General features: G+C 41.9%; 2 protein-coding genes across 2 annotated transcripts; one reads left to right on the top strand and one right to left on the bottom strand.

Annotated features, from left to right (window-relative positions):
- Positions 1–1338: 1338 nt before the first annotated feature.
- gpia (glucose-6-phosphate isomerase a) lies at positions 1339–20495 on the bottom strand. Its single transcript, XM_080761505.1, has 18 exons — positions 20269–20495; positions 18475–18565; positions 17492–17560; positions 16733–16852; positions 16403–16486; positions 15265–15411; positions 13084–13155; positions 12353–12397; positions 12179–12232; positions 11474–11534; positions 11212–11255; positions 10593–10745; positions 7836–7965; positions 6802–6878; positions 6193–6321; positions 4115–4190; positions 2319–2385; positions 1339–1857 (listed from the first exon to the last, which is right to left on the bottom strand). The coding sequence occupies exons 1-18, from the start codon at positions 20385–20387 to the stop codon at positions 1734–1736; spliced, it is 1662 nt and encodes a 553-aa protein (XP_080617631.1). The 5' UTR covers positions 20388–20495; the 3' UTR covers positions 1339–1733.
- LOC308313626 (MICOS complex subunit MIC10-like) lies at positions 9854–10289 on the top strand. The gene has a single exon (XM_080760848.1). The coding sequence runs from the start codon at positions 9897–9899 to the stop codon at positions 10125–10127; it is 231 nt and encodes a 76-aa protein (XP_080616974.1). The 5' UTR covers positions 9854–9896; the 3' UTR covers positions 10128–10289.
- Positions 20496–24562: the final 4067 nt, after the last annotated feature.

Genomic DNA, 24562 nt, shown 5'->3' on the forward strand with positions numbered 1-24562 from the left:
AATCTGTTTAATCTAATCGGGGGGTGGGCCTTTTTTTCCTCTGGCCAGCAAACTACTTTGTCTAATAATCAGAGCCAATATGATAAATAATTCATTTAAAATTGTCCGTAGTCAGTAGATAATAAACCCCACTTCTGGATTAATCAATTCTATATAAAGCATACTTCCCCTTCTAAGATCTTGATCAGGATAGTGTTTACAGTACTCAATTCACATGCATTAGTAGACACCTACAGTATTGTTCTGTGAAAACCATCATTTCAATAATCATTTATACAATATAAATACAAGCATATATTAGTCATTTGCAGCTCAGTTAACTAATATTACTGTCCCTATTTTAGCGCCAACAGTGTAACTACTGTATAATACTAACACAAACTATAGTACTGTATGTGTTAGTACTCTGCTACTCTCTAAACAGAAAATGCATTCTCAGGTCAGGATAGGAATTTTATCCAGTGCTGACTGGCTCTCGGTGTTGGGCAATTCTTTTATAGGGGTTTCTTGTGACCCTACCATTAACATCCTATAGCAGGAAGAAATGTCAAACTTTCCTAATACTAAGGAAGGATGGAATATAATCATTGACTTATAGGCCAGGAGAGGGAATGGCGTGTCCCTTAATATATATTCCCTTTTGTTAATCCGATCAGATCAGGTCAGAGACCTGTCCTAACCGTGGAAGGAATATAATTCTAGGCTCATCACACCTTTCCTGGGCTGTGTGTGCTCCAGTTCCTGTTGATTCATTGGTCATCTGACCAGTTTCATTGGATCAAATCGACAGGAACTGGAGCACACACAGCCCAGGAAAAGTGTGGATAGGCCAGGAGAGGGAATGGAGTGTCTCTTCTTAATCGGCACTTAACCAAAATGTGCTGACCTCATCACATTTGTGCTGACCTCATCACATGTCATGACGTCTATGGCCGTTTCTAGCCCAAGGAGTGTTTTTTGTGCAAAACTAATACTTGGAATGGATTCAGAATCATGAAAACCCCCTAGTGTTACATGTCACATGCTACCAATAAACCAATCACCATGCCAGTGATGCCATACGACATTGACAGATCCCTTATCCGTTATGCCCAGTTCTATATTGCTTCATAGCCTATTAGCCTTACAGTCTAGAGCCCATGAAGAGTGATGTGTTGTGCTGCTGAAAATGCAACCCACCAGAGAGTTGTAGAGATGGGTTTGTTATTACCAACACTCTAATTATATCGATTTATAACTTAATATAGAATATAAACATTTTAACCTTTGAGGACAGGAATAATTATCCACCACATGGCATGTGTTGTATACCCACCAAAGCACACAAATACAAGTGCATAAAGTGACAAATGGAACATTTATTTTGCAACTCAGTGCTGACTATGTGGGGGGCACATTTAATGGGAGAGTGGGTTTCTTTCCCTCAAAAAGCTGCACATTAAATGAGAGATTGGATTTCTTCCCCTCAAAAAGCAACCAGAAGATTCCCTTTTAAAAAAAGGTTAAACATATCAACATATACAGTCAAGTCTCACAATGTACACATCACTCAAATTAAACATACTGGCGATGGCGAACGTAAAGTGCTCACCCTGGCGGCCAGGGTCAAACAGCTATGGTGGGCCAGGGACTACATATAGTGAATTAATTTAGCCAATGAGAGGACAACACTTAAATTATTCAGCCAATGGCGTTGGGTTACAAACTGAAGCTGGGAGCAGAGTGGAGGTTATTCAGGCAAAGTTTTTCTTCAGGAAGCTGATGAGCCCGTTGGTGGAGGAGTCGTGGGAGGTGACCTCCGAGTCGCCTTTCAGCTCGGGTTCGATCTGCTTGGCCAGCTGCTTGCCTAGCTCCACCCTATGGGAAGGAAAGGCAAGGACTTTGTCAAACGTTTTGCGTCATTCAGTGTTACAGTAGGTCTAATTTCATGAGAGGCCCTCAAAAGTCTTACAACTTGTAATCCCATAATTTCGGTGTTTGCCGATACCAGAGAATAATATTTATTATACAAAAATAAAAAAGATCTTATTTTGAAGTCCACCGACCGGGAATGATTTTTATAGCTATCTAGCACAATTTTATTTATTTAATATATATATATTCAACATTTTCTTTACCTGCCATAGTGTCAACGGCTTACCCCTGTGCCGGATCTGTGGTTAGACTGGCATATTTGCCGATACCGATATGACCAAATAAAGGCCGATCCAATCATTTTACGATACAGTATTGGGACATCTCTAATTACAAGTTTACCTAAGATTTATAAAAGTATGTGGTTTTGTATATAATTTACATGGCAGGATTTTTTCACTTACCCCCACTGGTCATAGCTGTTGATGTCCCACATGACACCTTGCACGAAGATTTTGTGCTCATACATGGCTGTAAAACACAGGACATGATCCAAATCAGAGTGGAAGCATAAAACACAGAGGGGCCCTGTCTAGCCTTACCCAATCTACAAGCTCACAACTTGTCGAAGTATATTGGCTATTTAACATTTTAAAATGTTTTAGAAAAATAAATTGTCTTTTTTTATGAATTAAAAAAAAATGCAGGCAAGCTCCTGCAGACCTCATCCATACATTCTGGCTCTGCCCTTCTCTACACAAATATTGGACTGATATCTTTAATTCCTTATCAACGATAGTCGGGCAAAGAGTGGAGCCCACACCTTTGGGGGCTCTGTTTCGTGTTTTTCCCTCAGTACCGTCACTCTCTAAACCAGAGAGGGATGTTTTGGCCTTTGTCACTCTGTTAGCTAGGAGACTAATCTTGATCAACTGGAAATCGCCCACTTCACCTTCTCACACTCACTGGATTAGGGACACCTTGTACTGTGTAAATCTGGAGAAGATTAGACTCTCCTTAAATGGTTATTCCGTTTGGATATGGGGTCCATTCTTTCAATTAATTCAGAATTTGAATCCGTCTCTGCTTGAGGATGTGTGAGGTCTGCTGCACTTTTGATTTAAAAGTAGCCTAATACCGTGATTGGATTGCTGTGATGTAATGCGGATTATGGATGTATCATGTACTTATGATTGTTTATAGGATGTTGTGTACTGTTGTTTTGTCTGTTTTATTTTTTATTTTTCAACTTTTACTGATCCTGTATTTAAGGTTTGTTTGTCTTGTTTTCTGTTGTCCTTTTTCTTTGGGGTGAACATTCAATGTATTTACTCTTGTATGTATGTTATACTTGTGGGGTTTATTAAGAGAAGCTGTTAATGCCACCATTTATTATTTTTCAACTCCAGTATTTAAATAATGCTTCTGTGAAAAAAAATGAAAAAAGTTCATAATCATCAAGGCATAAGTGGTAGGGTCCAGATACTATAAAGGTCCCTGCACACACAGCGCGTTTTACTGATTTTTAGCTGCGTTTCTCCATCAGGTTTTCCGAAAAAAACGTGTCCAGTGTGCAACCACCTTTACCTTACGGATATACTATTATCAGTCTAGAGAGGTTCCTTTGGGTTGACAACCTAAAAACATTTAGCCCAGAGCTCATTGGCTGACTTATGTCTCACCAGATGATGTACTGGTTCCAGTATCATCCCCTCGTCATAGTTCAGGGTGCCTCAAGCACAGTGAGAAAGAAGAAATGAAAAATCCACACACCAATTAAGGCTCCCAAAATATCTCTACTTTTAATGGTAACGTTTCGGGCCGCAGCCCTTCCTGTCCTGTAGGTCTGAGGAAGGGCTGCGGCCCGAAACGTTAACCATTAAAAGTAAAGATATTTTGGGAGCCTTAATTGGTGTGTGGATCTTTCATTTCTTCATGACTTTATTTTGATCCAGCGCCCAGCCTAGATAGGTATAGATGTGCGTGTCCTTTTTGACTGTTTGTTCAGCCTCCTCTACTGCCTCAGACACAGTATCACTAACTAAACACAGGTTTACTTCCTTACAGCAGAAACACTAGCCTACTTGCTAACAGCAGAAACACTAGCTTACTTCCTAACAGCAGAAACACTAGCTTAGTTACAAATGGCAGCCAGAAACGCTAGCTTACTTCCTCCATCATTACATCCAAGTCCTTCCCGCTAACCAAAGATGCCACTGGGGCAAAACAAGGGCAGTCCATGCCAACACCCTTTACTTACCGACAAGAGCTCCAAGCATAAAGGGACTCAGTTTCGTGAAAACAAAAGAGTTGCTTGGTTTGTTTCCTTGGAACACCTAATGTTGGACAGGGATAAAAACAAAATTTATAATAATAATTAATTCACAATTGGGATAGAGCATAATTATGCAGTTACAGACAATTTACAGTGAGGTACAAATAAGAAGACAAGTTAATGTCCTTTGGGATGGAGTCTCGCAAGCTTAAAGGACAACATAGTTTTTATTTATTTTAACAAAGGTTCATGTTTTACTAGGTTTGTTAGAAGTTTTGACAGGGGGGCATGCGAACAAGTGTCTAAATATGTGGCTATTTATTTATTTTTTACACTGCCATTTCTTTGTTCTTTAGTATAATCCTACTAGACCCCAGGAAATTACATCTAGTCACAAATTATCATGGGATCTATTGAATGTGAAGGAGGAGGTGACAAACTGACAAATTGAGTCTACAACACAGCCATTGAATTTCTTTTGAATTTTCGTTTTTTTCATGTCATATAAAAGCAGGGCTTTCAAATTGACATATTGGTTGTTCAGTTTGACCCACCAGTTTCGGAGATATGGCTTATAGAGTAATGTCTTGCAGAAAACAGCGAGTTGATAAAACAGGCTTGAAAGGTTCACTTCTGTGGTCTCTAACATTACACCTAGCTACATGTTTTGGCATTTATTTCATGTCGATTTAGGCTCCGACACTTATTTCAGACATGCTCTATTATGTGAGGAGTCTGCCTGTGCTATTAACCAATTAAAAATCAATCTCCTCTGGTGAAAAGCTGTAATTTGCACAATGGCAGTCTCTCAGTCAAATCTGGTCACATATTTAGTCACTTGTTCGAATGCCCCAGCCCCCCTGTCAAAAATAGCTACAACGAAAGAAAGCAGCAAATCAAAAAATGTAATGTCACAACCTAAAACATGAACCTTTTCGTCCCCGAGCTCCTTTCCCCCCTCCCTCAACACCAATTATCAACATTGATCTACAAGCTCACAACTTCAGCTTATACATGCCATTTCCCCTGAATGTTTGCCCATTATGACATGCCCAGAACTGGCACACTACAGTTCATGATAAATACAAGATTCCTTCTTACAGGACTGGACAAACAACTGACTAACGGATCTATGGCCTCACTCACTGTCCTGTGTGTCTAAACATTGTCTAAATGTTTAGTCACAATGCATTTCCAATGGGAGTCACATGGTTTCACCGAACATTTGTGTTTGATGGCCGACGAGAGCTTTTATTTCATTTATTTTACTCAATAAAAGCTCTTGTATAAAGCCCTCAATAAAGTTGCCGCCTGTTGTTCCTGCCTGTCGACTACAAAACAATACTACAACATGACGTAACGATATTATCCGCTCCAGACAGGATCATACGGACTTTTGAAACAGAGACCAGGCTTTCCTCCGAGGTGGTGGAAGAAAGCCTGGTGAGGCGAGGTTAGTACGACACCCATTTGCACCCTATGCAACAATAACAAACTGGGGACGTACATGCACATGATGTGGGAGTGTCCAGATGTCAATGGTTTTTGGTCTAGACTAGAGTTTCAGAAGTACTATCTGAGGTAATGGGAACTAGAATTCCCCTCTTGCCCAATATTTTCTTGTTGAATGACGATTCAGCGATTGGGTTGACATTGACAATGCCACGTAGAAGACACCTGCTCTTATAGGGCTGACAGCTGCAATAAAACTGCTCGTCCTAAGATGGAAACCTCCCCATAAACTTGAGGTCTCACAATGGATCCTGTCATTAATGGACATGATCTCTCTGGAACCCTCTATAGCTCCATCCAATGGGGCACAAAAAAAACACACTTGACATTTTCTTATCCACAGCATTAGAAAAACTTAAATCATGCCAACATCTCTGATGACTGTTATTTTTCCAATGGTAAAGTACCTGTCTTGCTTTAGTTATTATTATTATTATGATTGTTTTTGATGTATTGTAATTTTGTATCTGTTTCACTGTTCAACCTGTGGGGTGGGGTGGGGGAAAACCCCTTTTCGATTAAGGTGTGAGTGAAGAGATCAGTGCACTTACTTTATGAGGCAGCAGGTTCTCCAGGGCCGGCCCTCCCATGCCGCTGGACTCCAGTTCTTTGCGGGCCTCGTCTGAAGTCTTCCCCTTCATCAGCGCTTCTGTCTGGGCCAGAAAGTTGGCCGCCAGGATCTGAACAACACAGAATCAGGACAGACCGTTAGCGCCATCATTAGCTAGTGCTATCATTAGCTAAAGTGGAATCGGAGTCTTGAGTTCTTCTTCTAACCATTGAGAAATAGACAGTTTCAGCACTAGCATTTTTTTTAAAATTAGGATCCAATTCACGCCAGCATTTTTTCCAGTCGAGCTCTTATTTTGAAAAGCCACAGTTCCAGTCTAAAGGAAGTAGATTATCCTAGGATGCTCAACGGAGCCGAGACACGCCTCGTTTACAATGTGAATCCAAACCGGAGCTCTGGAGAGCTCCACATCACCGGCTCTGTGCCGTCAAAGAAACGCTGTTTTGACCAAAATGCCATCTGGGACAAGGAATAGGAGATAGAGGCGATTGAAAGAAACGGATAGAATGGATTATTATGTCGACGATCTAAGAAGGACGATCCAGTGTTGTGCTAACAACACAGCACGATCTATCGAATGCAAAATTACCCTGTGATGAAGGTTGTTCCTGATTGGGTTCTGTGATTGGGCAGGAATGAGGAAGTCAGCAGGAATCATTCTGGTGCCTGGTTGGATAACACAAAGAGGAGAACTGGTCAAAGATAAACGCATTAGGTTGGATAACAGAGAGAGGAGAACTAGTCAAAGATAAACGCATAAGGTTGGATAACACAGAGAGGAGAACTGGTCAAAGATAACGCATGAGGGGAACGGACATTCATGAAGGTCCTCAGGAATTTACAGCAGTGGACGGCAAGCAAGTACCGGTAAGCTTGTTACCTCGGGCCAATTCTAAAGGCCTATTCATACTGCAGTTTTAGGTGATAAGGCGACCACCATTTCGGTGGTCACCTTATCAACTAGAACTAGAGTATGAATAGGCCTTTAGCCATTAGATGCATTGCTGGGCCAGAACAAAATTTAATAATTAACTAATTTAACTGGACGGACTAGCGTCTGCTATGGCCCGACAGAGACAATAATTCAAGCCTAGGCGTCATGCATACACACAGGCCACATGCACACCACACACACACACACACACACACCAGAGGTCGCTGTAGGCAACCTTTGGTACAGTAATTACCGGCTTAAGCAATTTTTTAAAAATGACAAAGACCAGAAAATATAATTCCATCCAGATATCCTGGCCAGTAAAAAAGAAAGAGAAGGCGCACGGAAATGTATAATTATTTGTTCACCCTCTGTCTTGGAGGGTGAGACACAGCTTTGCAAAAATGGAGACACGCATCCTACAAATCAGACTCATCCCTGTGTGTGTGTGTGACTGTGTGTGAGAGAGAGGGATGGGGGTTAAAAAAAAACCCTCAATTAATTCAGGCCTTTTTATTCTTGGTGGCAGAAATGGGCTTCCTTCCCTACTATAATTCACTTTCACCACATTCATGTCTACATGAATTAAAATAAGAATTCTGTTGCTTATTGCAAACTATGCATCGTAGGAGTACGAGACAGTGTGTGTGTGTGTGTGTGTGTGTATGTTAATGTTACAGTATCAGTACCTTGATGAATGAGCTGATAGAAGGCATGCTGTCCATTGGTCCCTGGCTCTCCCCAGACGATGGGTCCAGTGTGATAGTTGACACGGGTGCCACTTTTGCTGATATACTTTCCGTTGGACTCCATGTCTCCCTGCATGGCGTGGACCACAGACAGAAGATCACAGTCACAATCAGACACAGCACAGCTTCTCTATCTCTGCCATCCTGACAGCAGCCAGGCTTCCCTGATGGACACCAGACCAACGCGCCAGGGGGCCTATAGCACTTACAGTCAAACTAAAACTTTTGTTCCTGGACTAATATATACTAATACTGTATATATTTGTCAAGCTTTGGAAAGAAGACTCCTTTTGGCTGGCTCCTTTTTTAATTTTCAAAACGTTTTATATATAAAATCTGTGCATTTAAATAATCAACAGGCAGGATGTATACACACACACACACACTGTATTATCTTATACTGTATATTAAAATTGCCTTGGACCAAACCATGGAAAGGTATGTCCATATATGGAGACTATTCTGGCACGCTGACAGCGCATATCAGCGACACCAGCGAGGTTTAGATACAGTAAGTGACATTGCATGGCGATATCAGGAGCCTTCACGGAGCCTCCACAGAGACCTGGCCTCTTCACAGAGCACGACCATGGACTGCTACCATATTACATTATACCACTACTCTGTAATTTATCACTCTTATTTATCACTCTTATGCCATATTATATTATCTTACCACTTACTTTTCGTACCACTGTAGCAATAGTAGGGACTTTAAGCAACGACGGCTATGGCAGTCTGCTCCGGCAACCGGAAATGGATCAGTGCTCGATACATAAACCGGCTTGACGTCGCAGCCCTTTCTACTACGGCAGAACCTACACTTACATGTAGCGTCTACAACGCCATGTCATAACTATGTTTATTGAAATGATAGGCGTCATACATTTACACCGATTGCTCCATCACCTCTCTTATGCTGTGTAATGTGCTCTTTCCACTGCTGATCATGTCCAGCGCATGTAAGAATTAAGCAATAGGCAAGTTAGCTGACGTGCGACGTGGTGTTTAAAAAAAAAAAAAAAAAAAAAGGGTTTATGTTTGACACACGCTGCATACCAATGTCAATGTCAATCTCCGACGGCTGTTTGCTTAGCGATTTTGACAGCTATGGCGATGGCGTCATAGCCGCCGTACTTCCGCCTAGCAGAGCAGTACTGAAAACCGTCGTTTCTTAAAGTCCCTAATAGCTTGCTCAGGGTGGGATCTCTGTCGGTTCTCTGCTCTACATGTAAAGTGTCTTGAGACAACTTTATGTGATTTGACACTTTAATAAAATTGAATATCACAAGCTCGTATGGTTTGTATATTTCTTCTCAATAAAAAAAAAAACAGACTTCTAAAAATTATGAATAAAATCTGAAAATCCCGGAATACCCTGATGTCATAGCACTGATGTCATAGACGACAGACACAAACAGACAGTACAAAAATCTCCAAATATGGGCATAAAAAGGGATACAGATAAACATGGGTACGACAGGTATTGCATAACCAACCGGGTGGGACATGCATTCCCCACTTGTGTGGTCCTCATACACACACAATAATCTCAAGAGTACTTTAAAAAGGAATAATTTAAAACAGGTAGCAGACCACTCAGTACATATAACCTGTCCCCTGCTGTCCCAACAGATGTTATGTCCCCATCTCCTGTCTTTTTTGCGAACCAGTGAGCACTTACTATGAGACCTAGCAGATCATGTCTGTCCATGCGTGCGTGTGTCTGTGTGTCCCCCCTTTGTGCCCATATATGGAGCTGAGTGACACTCCATATTTGGACGTATAGCTACTTACTATGACGAGACCTAGCATATCATGTCTGTCCGTGCGTGCGTGTGTCTGTGTGTCCCCCCTTTGTGCCCATATATGGAGCTGAGTGACACTCCATATTTGGACGTATAGCTGCTTTGGGGACTCCTTATATGGTTATGGCTAAGTTAAAAACTTAACTTAAAAATAACTTAACTTGGCGTTTCCTGGATCCTGACAACTGAAAACATGGCAGCAGTGGAGCACGGGAAAAAATGGGACCGGTGTCTTGCTGATACAGTGGTGAAAACGGCAACTGGCGTTGGTGTTGGCATCGTCTTCTCTGTGCTTTTCTTCAAACGACGCACATGGCCTGTGGCACTGGGCTCAGGAATGGGACTGGGCATGGGATACTCCAACTGCCAGCATGATTTCAGGTCACCTTACCTGCTTCATGGACAGATGGTAAAGGACCAATAGAGAAAGGCGGATGCGGATTTGCTCTTCTTGAAGGAAGTTGCTTGTCCATGTTGTCGTCCTGCTGCTCATTACATTTTTGTCCTGCCACTACCGCCCAGTGTAATTATTGTGTGTATATTCATTTGGCAGTCGGTATATATTGAATAAAGTGATTATGACATACTGAAAAAAAATAACTTAAAAAAGTAATAACTTAAAAATAAATCTTAAAAAACCCCAAATATGTACGAGCTGCGTTCGCTTCCCGCGTTTACCTCGGTCTGCCAGCTCTACCCTCTCTCTATCCTTTTTGTTCTGCGTAACTACTGACCACTATGTAAACAAGCCATTGTGCTTCCTCTGGGTATTTAAGTCCTCTTAGCAGACCCTGTATTAACAAAACGCCCGCGGTCTCCGAGGCGAACTTTGCATTGACCCGTGCTTTCCTCGAACTGTGCTTGCTCTACATACGAAAACCAAACCAACCTGCTGGAAGTAGGCAGCGAAGCGGTGCATGTACTGGTCGTAGGGCAGCATGGCGTGGGTCTCGGCTTGGAAGAAGTTGATGTACCAGACTCCCAGCACGGCCAGAAGCACCGGCACGTTCTGCTCCAGAGGCGTGTTGCGGAAATGATTGTCCTGGAGGTGGGATTTAGAAAACAACGGTAAACTAACTATAACGCAAAAGGCCTCATTAGTGGCCCAAAGCAACGCTCGATCTTTTAGACAAATCCAGTCTTGCCCATGTACTGAAAGAACTAGTTGTGACTGACTTCTAGTTGTCCTAGCCTGGTTCTGTTTATCTCATTCTTTGGACTGTGCCAAGGCCAGTGTAGTTAACTGGATGACTGCAAAACCCAAACCTACAGTGTCTGAACTATAGCCAGCTGGATGTACTGTACTGGCAGATATGTTTTCAAAGCAGCCTCCCTCAGGGCAACTTTGATATCAAAATAATAAGAGTACGCAAGAATTAGTCATTTCAAAAGGAATCAAATTCAGTGGAAGTAATATGATCCGAGTCTGACACCAGTTGCCCTCGGTTGCCAGAACAATACTGAATAACGCCTACGGGGAGGGAAGTGAGGAAGAAAAGTGTGCCTACCATCCAGTGTGCGCCAGCAAGAAGCTGCTCAAAGTTATCGAATCCTACAGGACAAGAGTGGAAACACAGAGGAACATTTTGACAATACTTAAAACACAGTTTAAATACTTCCAAGATGAGCAGGGAAATTTGATGCACAATTACACGTTTCGGTAATGAGCATAACAAAAAGCATATTCACATACATAACAGTTATAACATGGTTAACAACCTCTTGTTTACTGCCATACAGTAAATGTATGAGCAGTTCCAGCAGACATACCTATGTGCAGTGCAATGGACATGCCAATAGCTGACCACAGTGAGTAGCGGCCTCCGACCCACTGAAATATGCAAACATGACATAACGGTCACCAAACCAATCAGAGCAACACACAGACATGACCCAGTTTCTCAGACAAAGGCCACAATTCATCAAAAATGTCAGGACAATTTTTGATGTCGTCGAGGATTGTTCATGATTTCGCAGGCCGGCGGATGCCGACCTGAAATCCTTTCGTGGCATCTTGTAATTGTTTCGTTCTGATCTGGGTAAAAATCTTATAATTAATATAATAATTAGTTCATAGATAATGGCTTGGTATGTTCAACTTATAGTTGCCACTGAACAATCCAGCAAAAGACAGTTTAGGAAACGTATTGCAAACTTAAACGACATAAAAACTTGACCTGGCTCGGGTCTGATGCTATGCATGCTACAGTCGCTCTTCAGGGCCCTTATATTACCAGAGCCATGCAAAGAATGCAAAACAAAAAAAAGTGCAGATTGTTTTTCAAAAAAAGGGGGTAAAAGGGCCATTTACATTACAAATAATTTTCATACAGGCATTTATCCACATTTCTGTTAATATTTGCCTCGTGGCATCATCATCACATAACGTGCATGGTCTTTATACCATTGACAAAAGAAAGTCTGTTGATTTTTTGATTATTATATAAAAGCAATACAGTAACGGTGAATACTTACATCCCAGAACTCAAACATGTTTTCTGTATCAATGCCAAAGTCCTTCACTTTGGGCTAGAAGAAAGAGGAGAGGAGATCAAAGTAAAATATCACGAAAGGGTTAAATTAATTATCCGGCATGGCAAAGCATGTTGATACAGAGGACCAGTGTCATTTGGAAATGGGGAAACTTACTGCGTTGGTGGACAGTGCTACAAAATGCTTGGCGACTGCAGATTTCTGTAACAGAGAGAGAGAGAGAGAGAGAGGAACATGCATAAAGCGGATGACACAGACATGGGTATGATGTGACACTTGTCTTATATTTATTTTTAATGCACTTATCAAATCCATCTTCTCGTACCACGGTAGAGAAAACCCTGTGGCCTCATGGGTATTCAGAACAACAATGATGAGAACATGTGACATTTGTGCAGTGCAGTGTTGATTTTGACAGCAAATTGTGATTTCAGTCATAGTCTCTTGAATAGTTTTAATTTAGTTTTAGTCAAATTTTAGTCACCGGCAATGTTTTAGTGTTAGTCGACAAAATATAAGATTTTAGTCGACTAAATCTACAGTTGATTCTGGTAGACTAAAATGTATTTTGGCAGGCCTCGATGCCGTGGTAATGACTGATGTTACACAGCGCGCCGCGTTGAGCTTGTAGATCGGGTATTTTCAGCATGCAACCAAGTGTAAAATTAGTAAAATTACTTATACTGGATCTCTTGTCCACTATAGTCCCTTTCGTTGACGAAAGTGTCAATATATTTTGTCTTAGTCATCATAGCTTAAGTTTCATTTAGTTTTTGTTAGTGTACGTTTTTCGCCATAGTATTAGTCGTCAAAATTAACACTGGATACGTGCATGTATCAACTCCTCAACGTGGTTGAACATTCAGTATTCAGAACAATTAACTCACGTCTTTGGCCGTCTGGAGGAACCAATCCCTGGCAGACTCACCGTTGGTGATGGTCTCTTGGGTGGTGAATGTCTAAAAAAGGTTGATAACACAAACAGTTAATGAACACTTAATGCTGTGCCTCAGTATCACTGAGGACAGGGAGAATAAACAGCTGTTCTGTGTTGATACCACCCACAAACTGTTTATGTCCATGTCCATGTCAATGACAGTCAAGTCAATCACAACCGTAATAACTAGATCCTGAGCGATACATCCGTCAGATTATATCGACATAAACACAGGTATATCATAATCGGCATATAATGTGGTCAAATACGGACCAATGTGACATTGTTTTACAGAACATAATGCCAAAAAGACTATAGGGATCCTTTATAAATAACGATAAATAAAACAATTTCTAATAGTAAAGTAATATTGGACAATATGGTTTAATAAACTGCATGTGGTGGACAACATTTTAGGATTCATTGCAAAACATTTGAACGTATACGTGGTCCAGTATCAGTCAGGCAAATTCATGTATGAAAGATGGCAACAATGGACCCTTCGCTAAATCCCACCCCAACATTGGTCGTCTAAGCTGGCCATCTGCACTTAAACTGCAACTGATTAATCACCGTAATCGTAACAAGGAGGTGCAAGTCATATAAAACAAACAAATGTACAAATCTGCAGTGATCTGATGCTGATGACCCTGATGGTTCCTTGTCATGTATCCTGATTGAATCACGATTAGAGGCTGTTAAGGTTTTGATAGCAATGTATGCGTTGTTATGGAGACGACAGTAGCTTCTAAAGACCAAGTTCAACACACCAGAAATTCGGAGTCACAGCGCTGCCCGTTTTGGATTCTGCACGTTAAAAGTATATTAAATCATTCATTTGTTCGTCCATTTATTAACAACTACTATAAAGTTGATTGAATTGGATATGCTTCCTCTCTCCGACATTCTCTGTATTTTTTGTTTATTTCAATAATGTCATTGCACATTTTGTAAAGTGCATATCCTACTGCAGGCCTCGTCGACCTCGATTTAGAAGTGAATAGGAAGCTCTTGCTCCTGGAATGATCGATTATTTATATGGGCAAATATAATATTAATGTCGACGGGTGAGAAGAAGCACAGCTTGCCAGACCTCAGTCTGGCAGAGTGTAGTGGGTGGGGGCGAGAATGGGGACAACCAACTGGGCCAAGTCCTGGACCGGAAGTAGGCAGAAATGCATTGGACTCAGGCAACAGCCCAGCTTTAAAGGGGTGAAGGCTGTCTTACTGAGACAACATGTAGTGCAGGAAGTAAGTCTATGACATTGACATCAGAGCTCACTGCTAAAATCTAAAATAGCTAAAACCACATAAAGACCCCCAGGAAAGTGTCCCTTTAATAATCTTAAATCGGTTTATTTTAGATCGTTTTGTTACGAAGCAGTGAGCACTTACTATGAGACCTAGCAGATCATGTCTGTGTGTCTGTCTGTCTGTCTGTCTGTCTGTCTGTCCGTGTGTCTGTCCCGCTATCCAAATATGGAGTGTGTTGCATCAGCAATCACTCAGCTCCATATATGGGCACAAAAGGGGCCAGGACGCCAGGTCCACTCAGCTCCATATATGGGCACCATATAAGGAGTCCCCAAAGCAGCTATACGTCCAAAACCCAAATATGTACGAGCTGCGTTCGCTTCCCGCGTTTGCGCGTCTTACTCGTGGTAATAGTACAACATAATCATTACAGAGACTTTAGTTGTTACTGTACAATGCTTTAAAACAGTTGCACACATGTTGCACACATACAGTAGCTCTTATTTGAGCCGCCCTCGTTGAAAACAATGCATTTCCAACTCCAGCTTGTCTCAGTTCAGGCTGCATGAACAGTGCTCGGTTTCTGCCCCCTCAATATCGCAACTCTTCTATTAGATCAGGGGTTCTCAACCCGTGGGTCTCCTCCCGAAAATTAATTAAAAAAAAAAGATTATATCTGGTTTCAGTATTTATTTATGTTGTATTGTCTCTATTATTAAGGTTATTGTAGCATTGAGGGTCGGGAGGGGGCGGGGGTCCCGAGACACTGCCAAAGCATCTATGGGGGTCCCCGGCCAAAAACGTTGAGAACCCCTGTATTAGATGGCTCTGGGTGGGGCTCAGTGAGTGGTCCATCCATTGTGCTTATTATTCATACCTTGGAAGCGATGATGAACAGCGTGGTCTCTGCGTTGAGTTGAGCCAGGGTCTTGGCCATGTGCGTGCCGTCAATGTTGGACACAAACCACACATTGGGTCCGCCTTCCGAGTAGGGTTTCAGAGCCTCTGTCACCATCAGTGGACCCTGTACAGCACAGAGTGCACACATAACGAAAATCAATGTTCCTGCTGCGTCATGGCGGGTAATGCATTGTGATGTCTGACCTTTTCCCACGAGGGAGGACATAAAATGGCTCCTTTGTTTGCCCTGATGCGTGGTGTCATTATGCAATTGTATTGTTTTTTTAGTCTCAGGATCATATGTCTTTCTCCAGACGTCTGGTTGAATCATTAATACCCTGTGACACAGTAAATGCGTGCCTAGCAGGGTATCATTTTTAATAGCTCGTGTCCGTCTGTGAACAAAATAAACTCGAGGACAGAAAGCCAAATTTCATTTAACATTGTGGGAATTTTCAGAGGGCCGCCGGAGGAGATCAACTTTGACAAAATGGCATACTGTAATTGGTCATGTCTCGCAAATGGCACACTGTAATTGGTCATGTCTCACGAATGGAGACATGTAGAAAGTAGATTAGATCTGATGCATTGGAAATAAAATAATCTAATATGTTATACAGGTGAATTTTATAACTTTTTGTATTTCCTCCCTGAGGAAGGAGTGACAAAAATGAAAAATTCATGGAGATTTTGTGACGTAGGACGCAAAATGCCTCTCCCAACACGAAACAACAAAAAAGGTACTTCCGGCAGACTTTCGGGTGCTTCAAACACCACTGATCATTGAACAATGAACAACATGCCAAACGTTTTAGACGTTTTTACCATCTGCTAATCATTTCATCCATTGACCACGCACGAGCACATAGCCTACAGTATACGTGCAGGGAATAAGGTATACCGTCTGAAAACCTAATCCTAGACCATACACGGGCAACTGGCGGCCCCATGCGACACCTTCACTTAATGCAGCCCCTCAGATTAATATCAGAACATTGATATGTTATGGATTTCAGCTAATTACTAGTATTAAAATGTTTTTTTATATATGACTTTTCAGAATTCCAATTAAAAGAATAGCAAACATTATACTGGACGTAGAAATGAACTCTCACCAGATCAGAGCCTCCGATACCGATGTTGACCACGTCAGTGATGGCCTTTCCACTGAAGCCCTTCCACTCTCCACTACGTACTCTCTGCAGGAAACACAGCAGTACATTGGCAAAGTTAAAGTGTCTTTTATTTACAACAACATTGCTCTCATTTAAAAAATACACTACATTATGAGACTACATGACAAGGTTTCAAAACCACACAAATAAAAGAGTTCAATTTGAAGTCTATACACGCACACAAACTGCATGTATACACGCACAGACTAAAGTACAGTATACACACACACAAACTGCATGTATACACGCACAATGTAATACTATACTCACGTGACAAAAGCCCTTCATCTTGTTGAGCACCGCGTTGACCTCTGGCATGACGTCCTTGCCATCCACATGGATTGGCGTGTTTGAGCGATTACGTAGGGCAACGTGGAGCACAGCACGACCCTACACACACACACACACACACAAATAAACAAACAAACAGTGAGGGCAATATCTTGCCTTACCCCTTATCCCTAAACTTATTAGCCACATTTTACTATTCTTAATAAAAATATTTTAAAGTAGTTCAGCTAGCTAGCCGATCGTCACATCATGAGCTTGTAGATTCGATATTTGAATTTTTTTAATGTTTTTTTCAAAATAGTAAAACAATTTTTTTTTAGGGATAAGGGGTAAGGCGGCGTGCAAGATAGGGCCCTGAATCTACTATCCAACCTTGGCTGCATTATCTTTTAATGCATCTTTACTAGTCTGCACAAATTGCTGTGTCACTGTTCACTGGGAGGATGTTACGTAACCTTTGCATCAGCCTGTGTGAAAGAGGACGGTTCCCCTGAATGACCAAACAGAGCGTGTGCTGCAACAAGCAGCAACCCCAGCCAGTGTGCACCGCAGGCACCATTGTGTGCATGAGGCGGTCAAACTGATAAACCACGACATATAACTATGGCGTATAACAGTACGCAATATTTGCTCCACAGCCAAAATTAGGACATTGTGCACTTTCATAAAGCTTTCACACAATGTGGAAATGCACTAGAAGGTGTTGAAACTTTTCAGATACTGTTAGCAAGTCAGTACCTCTGTGAAGTTGATCTTTTCTCCTGAGAACATCTTCTCTCTGGCCTCCTCGACTCCTCTGGACTTGGCCTGGGAACAAAAACAAAACAAACAAACGGGGACACAATTTACTTACTAAAATCAATGTATTGCCCATACAGTAGATATTAGGATCAGCAACACTGTGTGTAGCAACACTTTGGGCAGTTATTTCTTTAGCAATCTTAGGTTGCTCCATTTAAAAAAGATTTTTTCCCCCTCATTTTGAGCGATAATGAGTTACCACATTCTCAGAGATGTTAGCGTAACACTAGACCACAATCTCCAAGTAAGGCGTTTAATAGCAGAACACCTCAGCACAATGTCCTTGTTTCAAGATCATTGTCCCCGTTTTTACTACCCGGTTTCACACCAGTAAGAGGAGGAAGGGGCAAGGCGACGGCCCAGTTAGTTATCGTCAAAATTTGATCATCCATTTATTCCATGAGATTGGACCATTTTATGGTTTTATCCAGAATGATTGGAGCGTCGCTCCAAATGATGCGTAGCAGTGCACTGGGGGAGGGAGAGGAGGGGCCGGGGCTGACGGACAGATCGGTGAGATCCAAATCAGGGCATGCGCAAATCTCTGCCGCGACCCACCCCTCTAGACCAGAAACCTAACACATTAGCTCAGGTTACTTACAGATAAACAGCTGCGGTATATGAATTATGAAGACAACCATCATCATTTCATATGTAGGGGAAGGCTTTGAGAGGCTGACAAGCTCTTTGACTACGGACAGAATGAGCTTAAGGCTGATCAAGTTTGACAGCTGCAGCCTAAACGCCATACAGTCACGCGCACACACTGGCGCACACACTGTCACACACAGTGTCACACACAGTGTCACACACACACACACACACACACACACACACAGTGTGTCTGGGTTGTTGTGTACTAAAGACAGACAAAGGAGGAAACGCTATTGTTACAGAGGAAGAGGATTGATTTACGGTACCATGGACAATAGCAGAGTCATGACTTCCTCGTTGATGAGATTCTTGGAGTAGTCCAGCAGGATCTCTCCATCGTCTGTCTGAAGGGTTGTGCTGTCAGAGATAAGATGATGAGAGCGTTGTCGTACATTCAGCATACTTATACATACACACCTTTAGGGTAGCTCTTGTCCTATGTGTATTTTTTTTATTGTTTCATGGTTGTTTGTACAGTATGCTGTGTATTGTTGTACAAGGTGGAGAACAATGGAAACAAGCTTCAGCTTTTTTGTGTATAGTCCACATTGGCGTTTTCTAAATTGACTATTGTAAAAAAAATGCCAATAAATCTATATATATCTAAATCTATCTATAATAAAACCAGGGACAATTCTGATCCTTGTTTACAGGTACCAGTGGCTTGCTGAAATGAAAGACTGGGTATGGCTAGTGGCTTGCAAGTGATGATGAAAATGAAAAAAAAAAGGAGAGCAGGTCAGAGCTGGGGGGGGGGGGGGGAATGGTAAAGTCAGTCATACATACATTTATACAGACTGGCAGCTCCATTTTTAGAAATACTGAAAAACCGTTCACAGACTCTGCAGTTGCCAACTTGCCATAGCACTTTACTTTATTGATCCATAAAGTAGCGATCGATCATAGGATCGATAATGACAAAATCGTGACATTATGCCTCCCCTGGTGGTCAGATGTTGAATTGGAATCTACGAATAAACGTGCAGGTGGAAAATCCAATTCTGACGAATGAATGGACACTGAATGGGCCGATACACCGGCTCAACTAAATTGGAATTCGTGAACAATAAAAGAAAAATCACTATCAAGATGAAATGGTCAAGTAAAGTAGGCCTAAATGCCCTGAGATATATAGTGCTTTTTCTGGTTTTATCCTCTTTAATTGCAGATTTTGTATTGACCTGTACTTTCTTTCGTTGAACTGTATATTCTACAAACTGTTCAAATCAATTCACTCGTCGGATGGTCCCTCAGAATTAGCCCCATATGCTGTGCTGAGGGAACATACAGGAACATACTGGCCCAGTATTACTGGGTCTCCCTCAGAATCGGATGGATGATGTGCAGAGCTGCACGTAGCATGCTGTGCTTTAATTCACATGTGACAGAACAGAAGAAGAGGAGGAAACGCCTTCCTTCGCTGCTGCAGTCAAACTGACACTTTAATCCATTTAAAAAGAAAACGTAAATTTGTCACGTAGCAGGTTACAGTTAGCACTACACAGAAATGTGTCCTCTTCCTAAGCACACCGAAACGCACTTTAAACTGTTGTGGTGGAGGAAAGGACTCACACGCCGAGGTCACGAAGCGAAACGTACCAGCCCTGTGTGGCGGGTTAGGGTTAGCCATGGCAGAAAGCCAGCCAGCCAGCAGCTATAGCCGCTATACTAGCATTAGCCAGCTATAATAACATCGCTACATGATGAGGCCTTTAGCTCATTTGAGAAAGATTTGTAATAAAGTCGAAGCTGAAGATTCCCCCAAAAACTCGACCAAAAGGTCCCAATTTACGTGTATCAAGTTGTCAAATGAAGCCACTTCGAAACAATGACCTTGTAAACTCATACAAGTATTAGACAGAAAGCCACAGTGTACTGTACTGTACACTGTTACAGTAGTGTGTAATGTAAAGAACGCGTTTTAGTCTTTAGTTCTGGTCCTGCAAAAATGGCGTTACATTGAATCTCATCATCACCTGACATTAAAGAACTGTTGCGTTCTGTCAGTGTGTAGAGACAGCTCATGCAGACAGACAGTTACGAAACAAACACACGCCTACCTGAATTTGCTGAACCTCTCCTTGTCCGCATCAAACATGGCTCTCATGTTGAGATTCCCGGCGTGGGTTTTGTACCATTGTTCGAGTTTGGCGTAGTTCGGATCGCTTGCAAGTCCCATGGTGATAAGGTGATGGTACAGTGGTCCCTACTAGAGTCTAGTTCCCTTCCAGAGAGACAGAAGTGCAGTGCTGAATGAGTGAGTGAGAGAGATGTGAGTCTGGGGACGTTAAAGGAACGGAAGGGGTCGGTACTACAATGCAGAGGAATGGTTTGACCGCTCTGCACCAATGACAGGCCCCAGGTGTTACCACTCCTACTATGACCGTCCGTGTCGGCTCCGCCCACCTCCCAGACAGACAGAAAGCGAGGAAGCCTAGAGGGCAGGCCTCCCTCTCTCTCATCATCCCAAAGCGAAGCATCTTCTTGTCATTTGTTCAGTTCCATTCCATCACATCACATCACAGTCACCCACATTTCTACTTCAGTTCCGTGCGTGTGTGTGTGTGTGTGTGTGTGTGTGTGTGTGTAGGGCAGGATTGACCCTCCCCCAAGGGCCCCCAGTCTAGACAAAATTCCAGGGGCCCCCTGCAGAAAAACATTGGCGTATTTTGTTTTAATTTCGCTGTAATTTTGGGGTACCCAGGCCCCCCAAAAGAGAAAGGCAGACACTATAGTCGCTGTGCATGGCAGGCTGCCATGCACAGTGACATTGCCAGGGGTTTCCACAGCTACCCCACAACACAGCGTCACTGTCTGCAGTGCAGACAGCAGAGCAGAAGCACTCAATTAATGTTTTAATTAACCATAATACTAAATATACAGTCGGGGGCCCCCGGGCTGCAGCCCACCCTAGCCCAATGGTAAGTCCGTACGTGTGTAGGCTACGGCTGTGCCTGTAATGCACGTAACTCGAGAACCGTTCGCCCCGGCCCCCACCGACTTCAAATTCGACACACAGGTTCCACACCCCCACCGCAGGGAGTGCAGTGCCCAGTGTCGAGTCGGTCGGATCCACGGTTGTCCAGAACCACCACAAAAGGCCTCTGCCCGGACCCTGGACAGGGCCCCAGCTGCCCTTGGTCCATATATGGAGCTGGCCTGTTCTGACATCACAACAACACTCCATATCTGGGCATGCCTGACACAGAACTCCATATAGGCCTATAGGAATAAAGGGACACAGAGAGACAGATACAGAAATCTCCATATACGGGAATAAAAGACACAGATGTGGAACGGGTACTCTGACGCGGGTACAACGGGTATTGCATAATACAGATTTGCTCGTCCACATATGACGATGACAAAAATCTACACTAATAGCTGAATATAGGAGGCCCTCAAAAAGTGAAATATATTCAATTGGTTGGCCTATTTTGTCTGAGTAGAAGGAGCTTTTAAGTTCATCTTTAAGGCCAGACCGCACATGCAACTCCTTGCAACATCACATATGCATCTTCTTGCAACTGGCAGTTGCAAGGAGTTGCGACTACCGGTAGTTGCATATGTATTGGAGCGAACATTTGGGTACCGTTTTTTTCTCCCCACAAATATAATCTTAAATATATTCGTTTCGTGGCTCTAGTGAGCTGCTTTCCATATCTTCTGACAGTTGATTGTAAAAAATCACAAGACAAAGTAATAATGAACCGTTTATTTTATGCTAAAAACAGTCCACTGAATGAGGCCCACGACAGGAGGACACCATGCTGGATTCAAAGACAAAACATGTGGCCATGACTCCAGAAACTGTTCAAGGAAACCAAGAAGACAAAAAAGAAAAACTGTAAATATACTTGTACTGCTCATAGTATCGATGATCTCTTGTATTGTGTCTTAATGAATTGAATACACAGGGCCACAATAGAAACAACCCCTCTGGGCTTTTTGTGTTATACTTTTAGCATTATTGTATAGCCTAACTGTACCTCTTTACATTGAAAACTGTTAATAACATATTTTATATATAAATAACATGACCATCACCTGTGCCCCTCTACCCCTCTACATTTATCTGGGTCTCATCATTGGTAGTTTTCAGGTTTTTCTTTTAACTGCCTCTAGCTTTCCTCGAAGTGACGCTGCAGCTTTGATGGCTCCATAGATTTATTTGACATTACCACCATCAGTGCAGAGGTTTTTTGTTTGGGCAATATCTCTGTTAATGTTGGATTCGTATTGTATCTTCAGGCATTACGTTTTGCCATAACATTCAATTCTATTAAATTGTGCAACACAGATCTGTCACACGATGGGCCAGAGATCCACTGATGACATCCTTCTCTCATATTTTGTTGTGGATTCTTACGTCACCATCAGTTTAAACGTGACAATTTAACTCCTAGTACGTTTAGGAGCCTCCTCTTCTGGGGGAACATTCGTAAAAAATAGAAAATCTAAAAAGCTTACAATGCGTTGTACATATTTAGTGTGAAAACACAGGAGTCCTGTATGGAGCCCTTGTGAACCCTGTCAACCAAGTATAGGGTTTAAGTGGTTATAGGCCTACCAGTTGTTCCAAACTCGTGTGCCAAGGAAAACATATGTTAAGATCACACTTTCCTGTAATGAGGTTAGATATTACATTGTTTATTACAATGCAACCAAATCAAGTCTTAAAATAAAAGTCCAATACACATTTGGACTGTGTCCAGCAGCTTTTCACTGACCAATGCTTCTCCTTACATAGTGCAAGGCTTTGTGTGCCATCGTTATTGACATGTAAAGCAATGGCATTTGTGTTTCTGGCTAAAGTGTGTGACAACACTGAAATAGTTGAGAACCACTCTTCCTAATCAATTAAATAATCCCCGTCTTGATATCAAAGCCTGATTTATAGTTGCATGTCAGTTGATGACACCCATGTGCAAACCGGTATAACTCAGGCTTTGTGCTTTGATAATGTGCCAAGAGGAAATATCTCAACATGTAGGCTATGCATGACAGCCGTGTGGTATTTACAAGGGCTGCTCTATAGGCTCTGTGTGCACATTGCACAACTGTCCCGGGTATCCAGGAAGTGGCATGACCGGGTCCTCTAAGGTCCTGTTCCAGTTCAGTTCCCATATTGTTTTCTTAGCTCAGCAACAGATTTGAACCGGTTGTACAGTACATATGGTGTCCTATGAGCGCATTTCTGGATCAAACCTGCTGCCTAGCCAATCAAATAAACCTATGGGAAACTCAACTGGAACAGTGAACAGTTATGGCGGGACAACAGTTATGCACAGAGCCCATTAGAAGACGGTAAAACGGAAATCAAATACTGTATATAATTCTATCTATATTGTCAATGAGTCACACTGACCTAGATACTGTACTTATTACTTAGTGACTTGATGCAAATAGCTATTCAACAACCTAACAGTAAACAGTTTGATCTATGAACTTATATCTGCTCATAACTGGAACACATTTTAAAATGAATTCACGTTCAGAAGTGCTGCACCACCATCAAGCTAAAGTTAAAAGATAACTGTAAGACAACTTACTTAAGTTATAAGAACACAACAAATCAACACCTTTTGATTATAGTTCATAGACTTTCAATCATCTGGGGACCTTAGTGATGATCTAGCATCAAGGCAGACCATAATATATTTTCTATACATTTCCTGAGCACAATCAAGTACATTAAAGGTAGCTTTGCATGTCAAATTTACATCTTTTTTTTAAAGAAAAAAAAAAGAAATAGTAATTGTAACTCTTGTAAGCCCAAACCGCACCAATGATTTGCCACACAACTCCTTGCAACATGCAACTCCTTGCAACCATTATCCCCAATGTCAGTTGAAAGGAGTTGCATTGGTGTGGTTGACCATTAAACCGTGTTGTTGTAAGGAGTTGCGACTAGTTGCAACGGTAACAGGTACGGTCGCCCCTTTTCCATCTCGCCCCACTACTCTACCTAGCTGTAAATAACAAACATAATTCACGTTGGTGATTATTTAAAAGGTATCATATTCATTTATCATTGTTAAGTTCACTCTGTATATCCACGGGCATATTAGCATGATGATGCCATTACAAAACATGGGCTACATGGAAGAAATGTGATTAATAAAACAAAATTAACTGCTAGAAGGTCCTAAATGAACTTAATTAAGCAGTCACCATCTCTGTGACATGTTGTCCTTTCTACATTTTACAGAGTATAGAGATCGACTACTATACAATCAAATAAATCTGTATACAAGATCAGTTCAGATAGGGAGGGAAATAATAAATTAACAGTTAACTACATTTTTTTAAATCGCGGGGGCGAGTTGGTAAAGGGGCGAGTCGTTTGGTATT

The sequence above is a fragment of the Protomyctophum bolini genome, assembly GCF_963924005.1.
Source record: "Protomyctophum bolini genome assembly, chromosome: 4".
In the NCBI taxonomy this organism is placed as follows: domain Eukaryota; kingdom Metazoa; phylum Chordata; class Actinopteri; order Myctophiformes; family Myctophidae; genus Protomyctophum; species Protomyctophum bolini.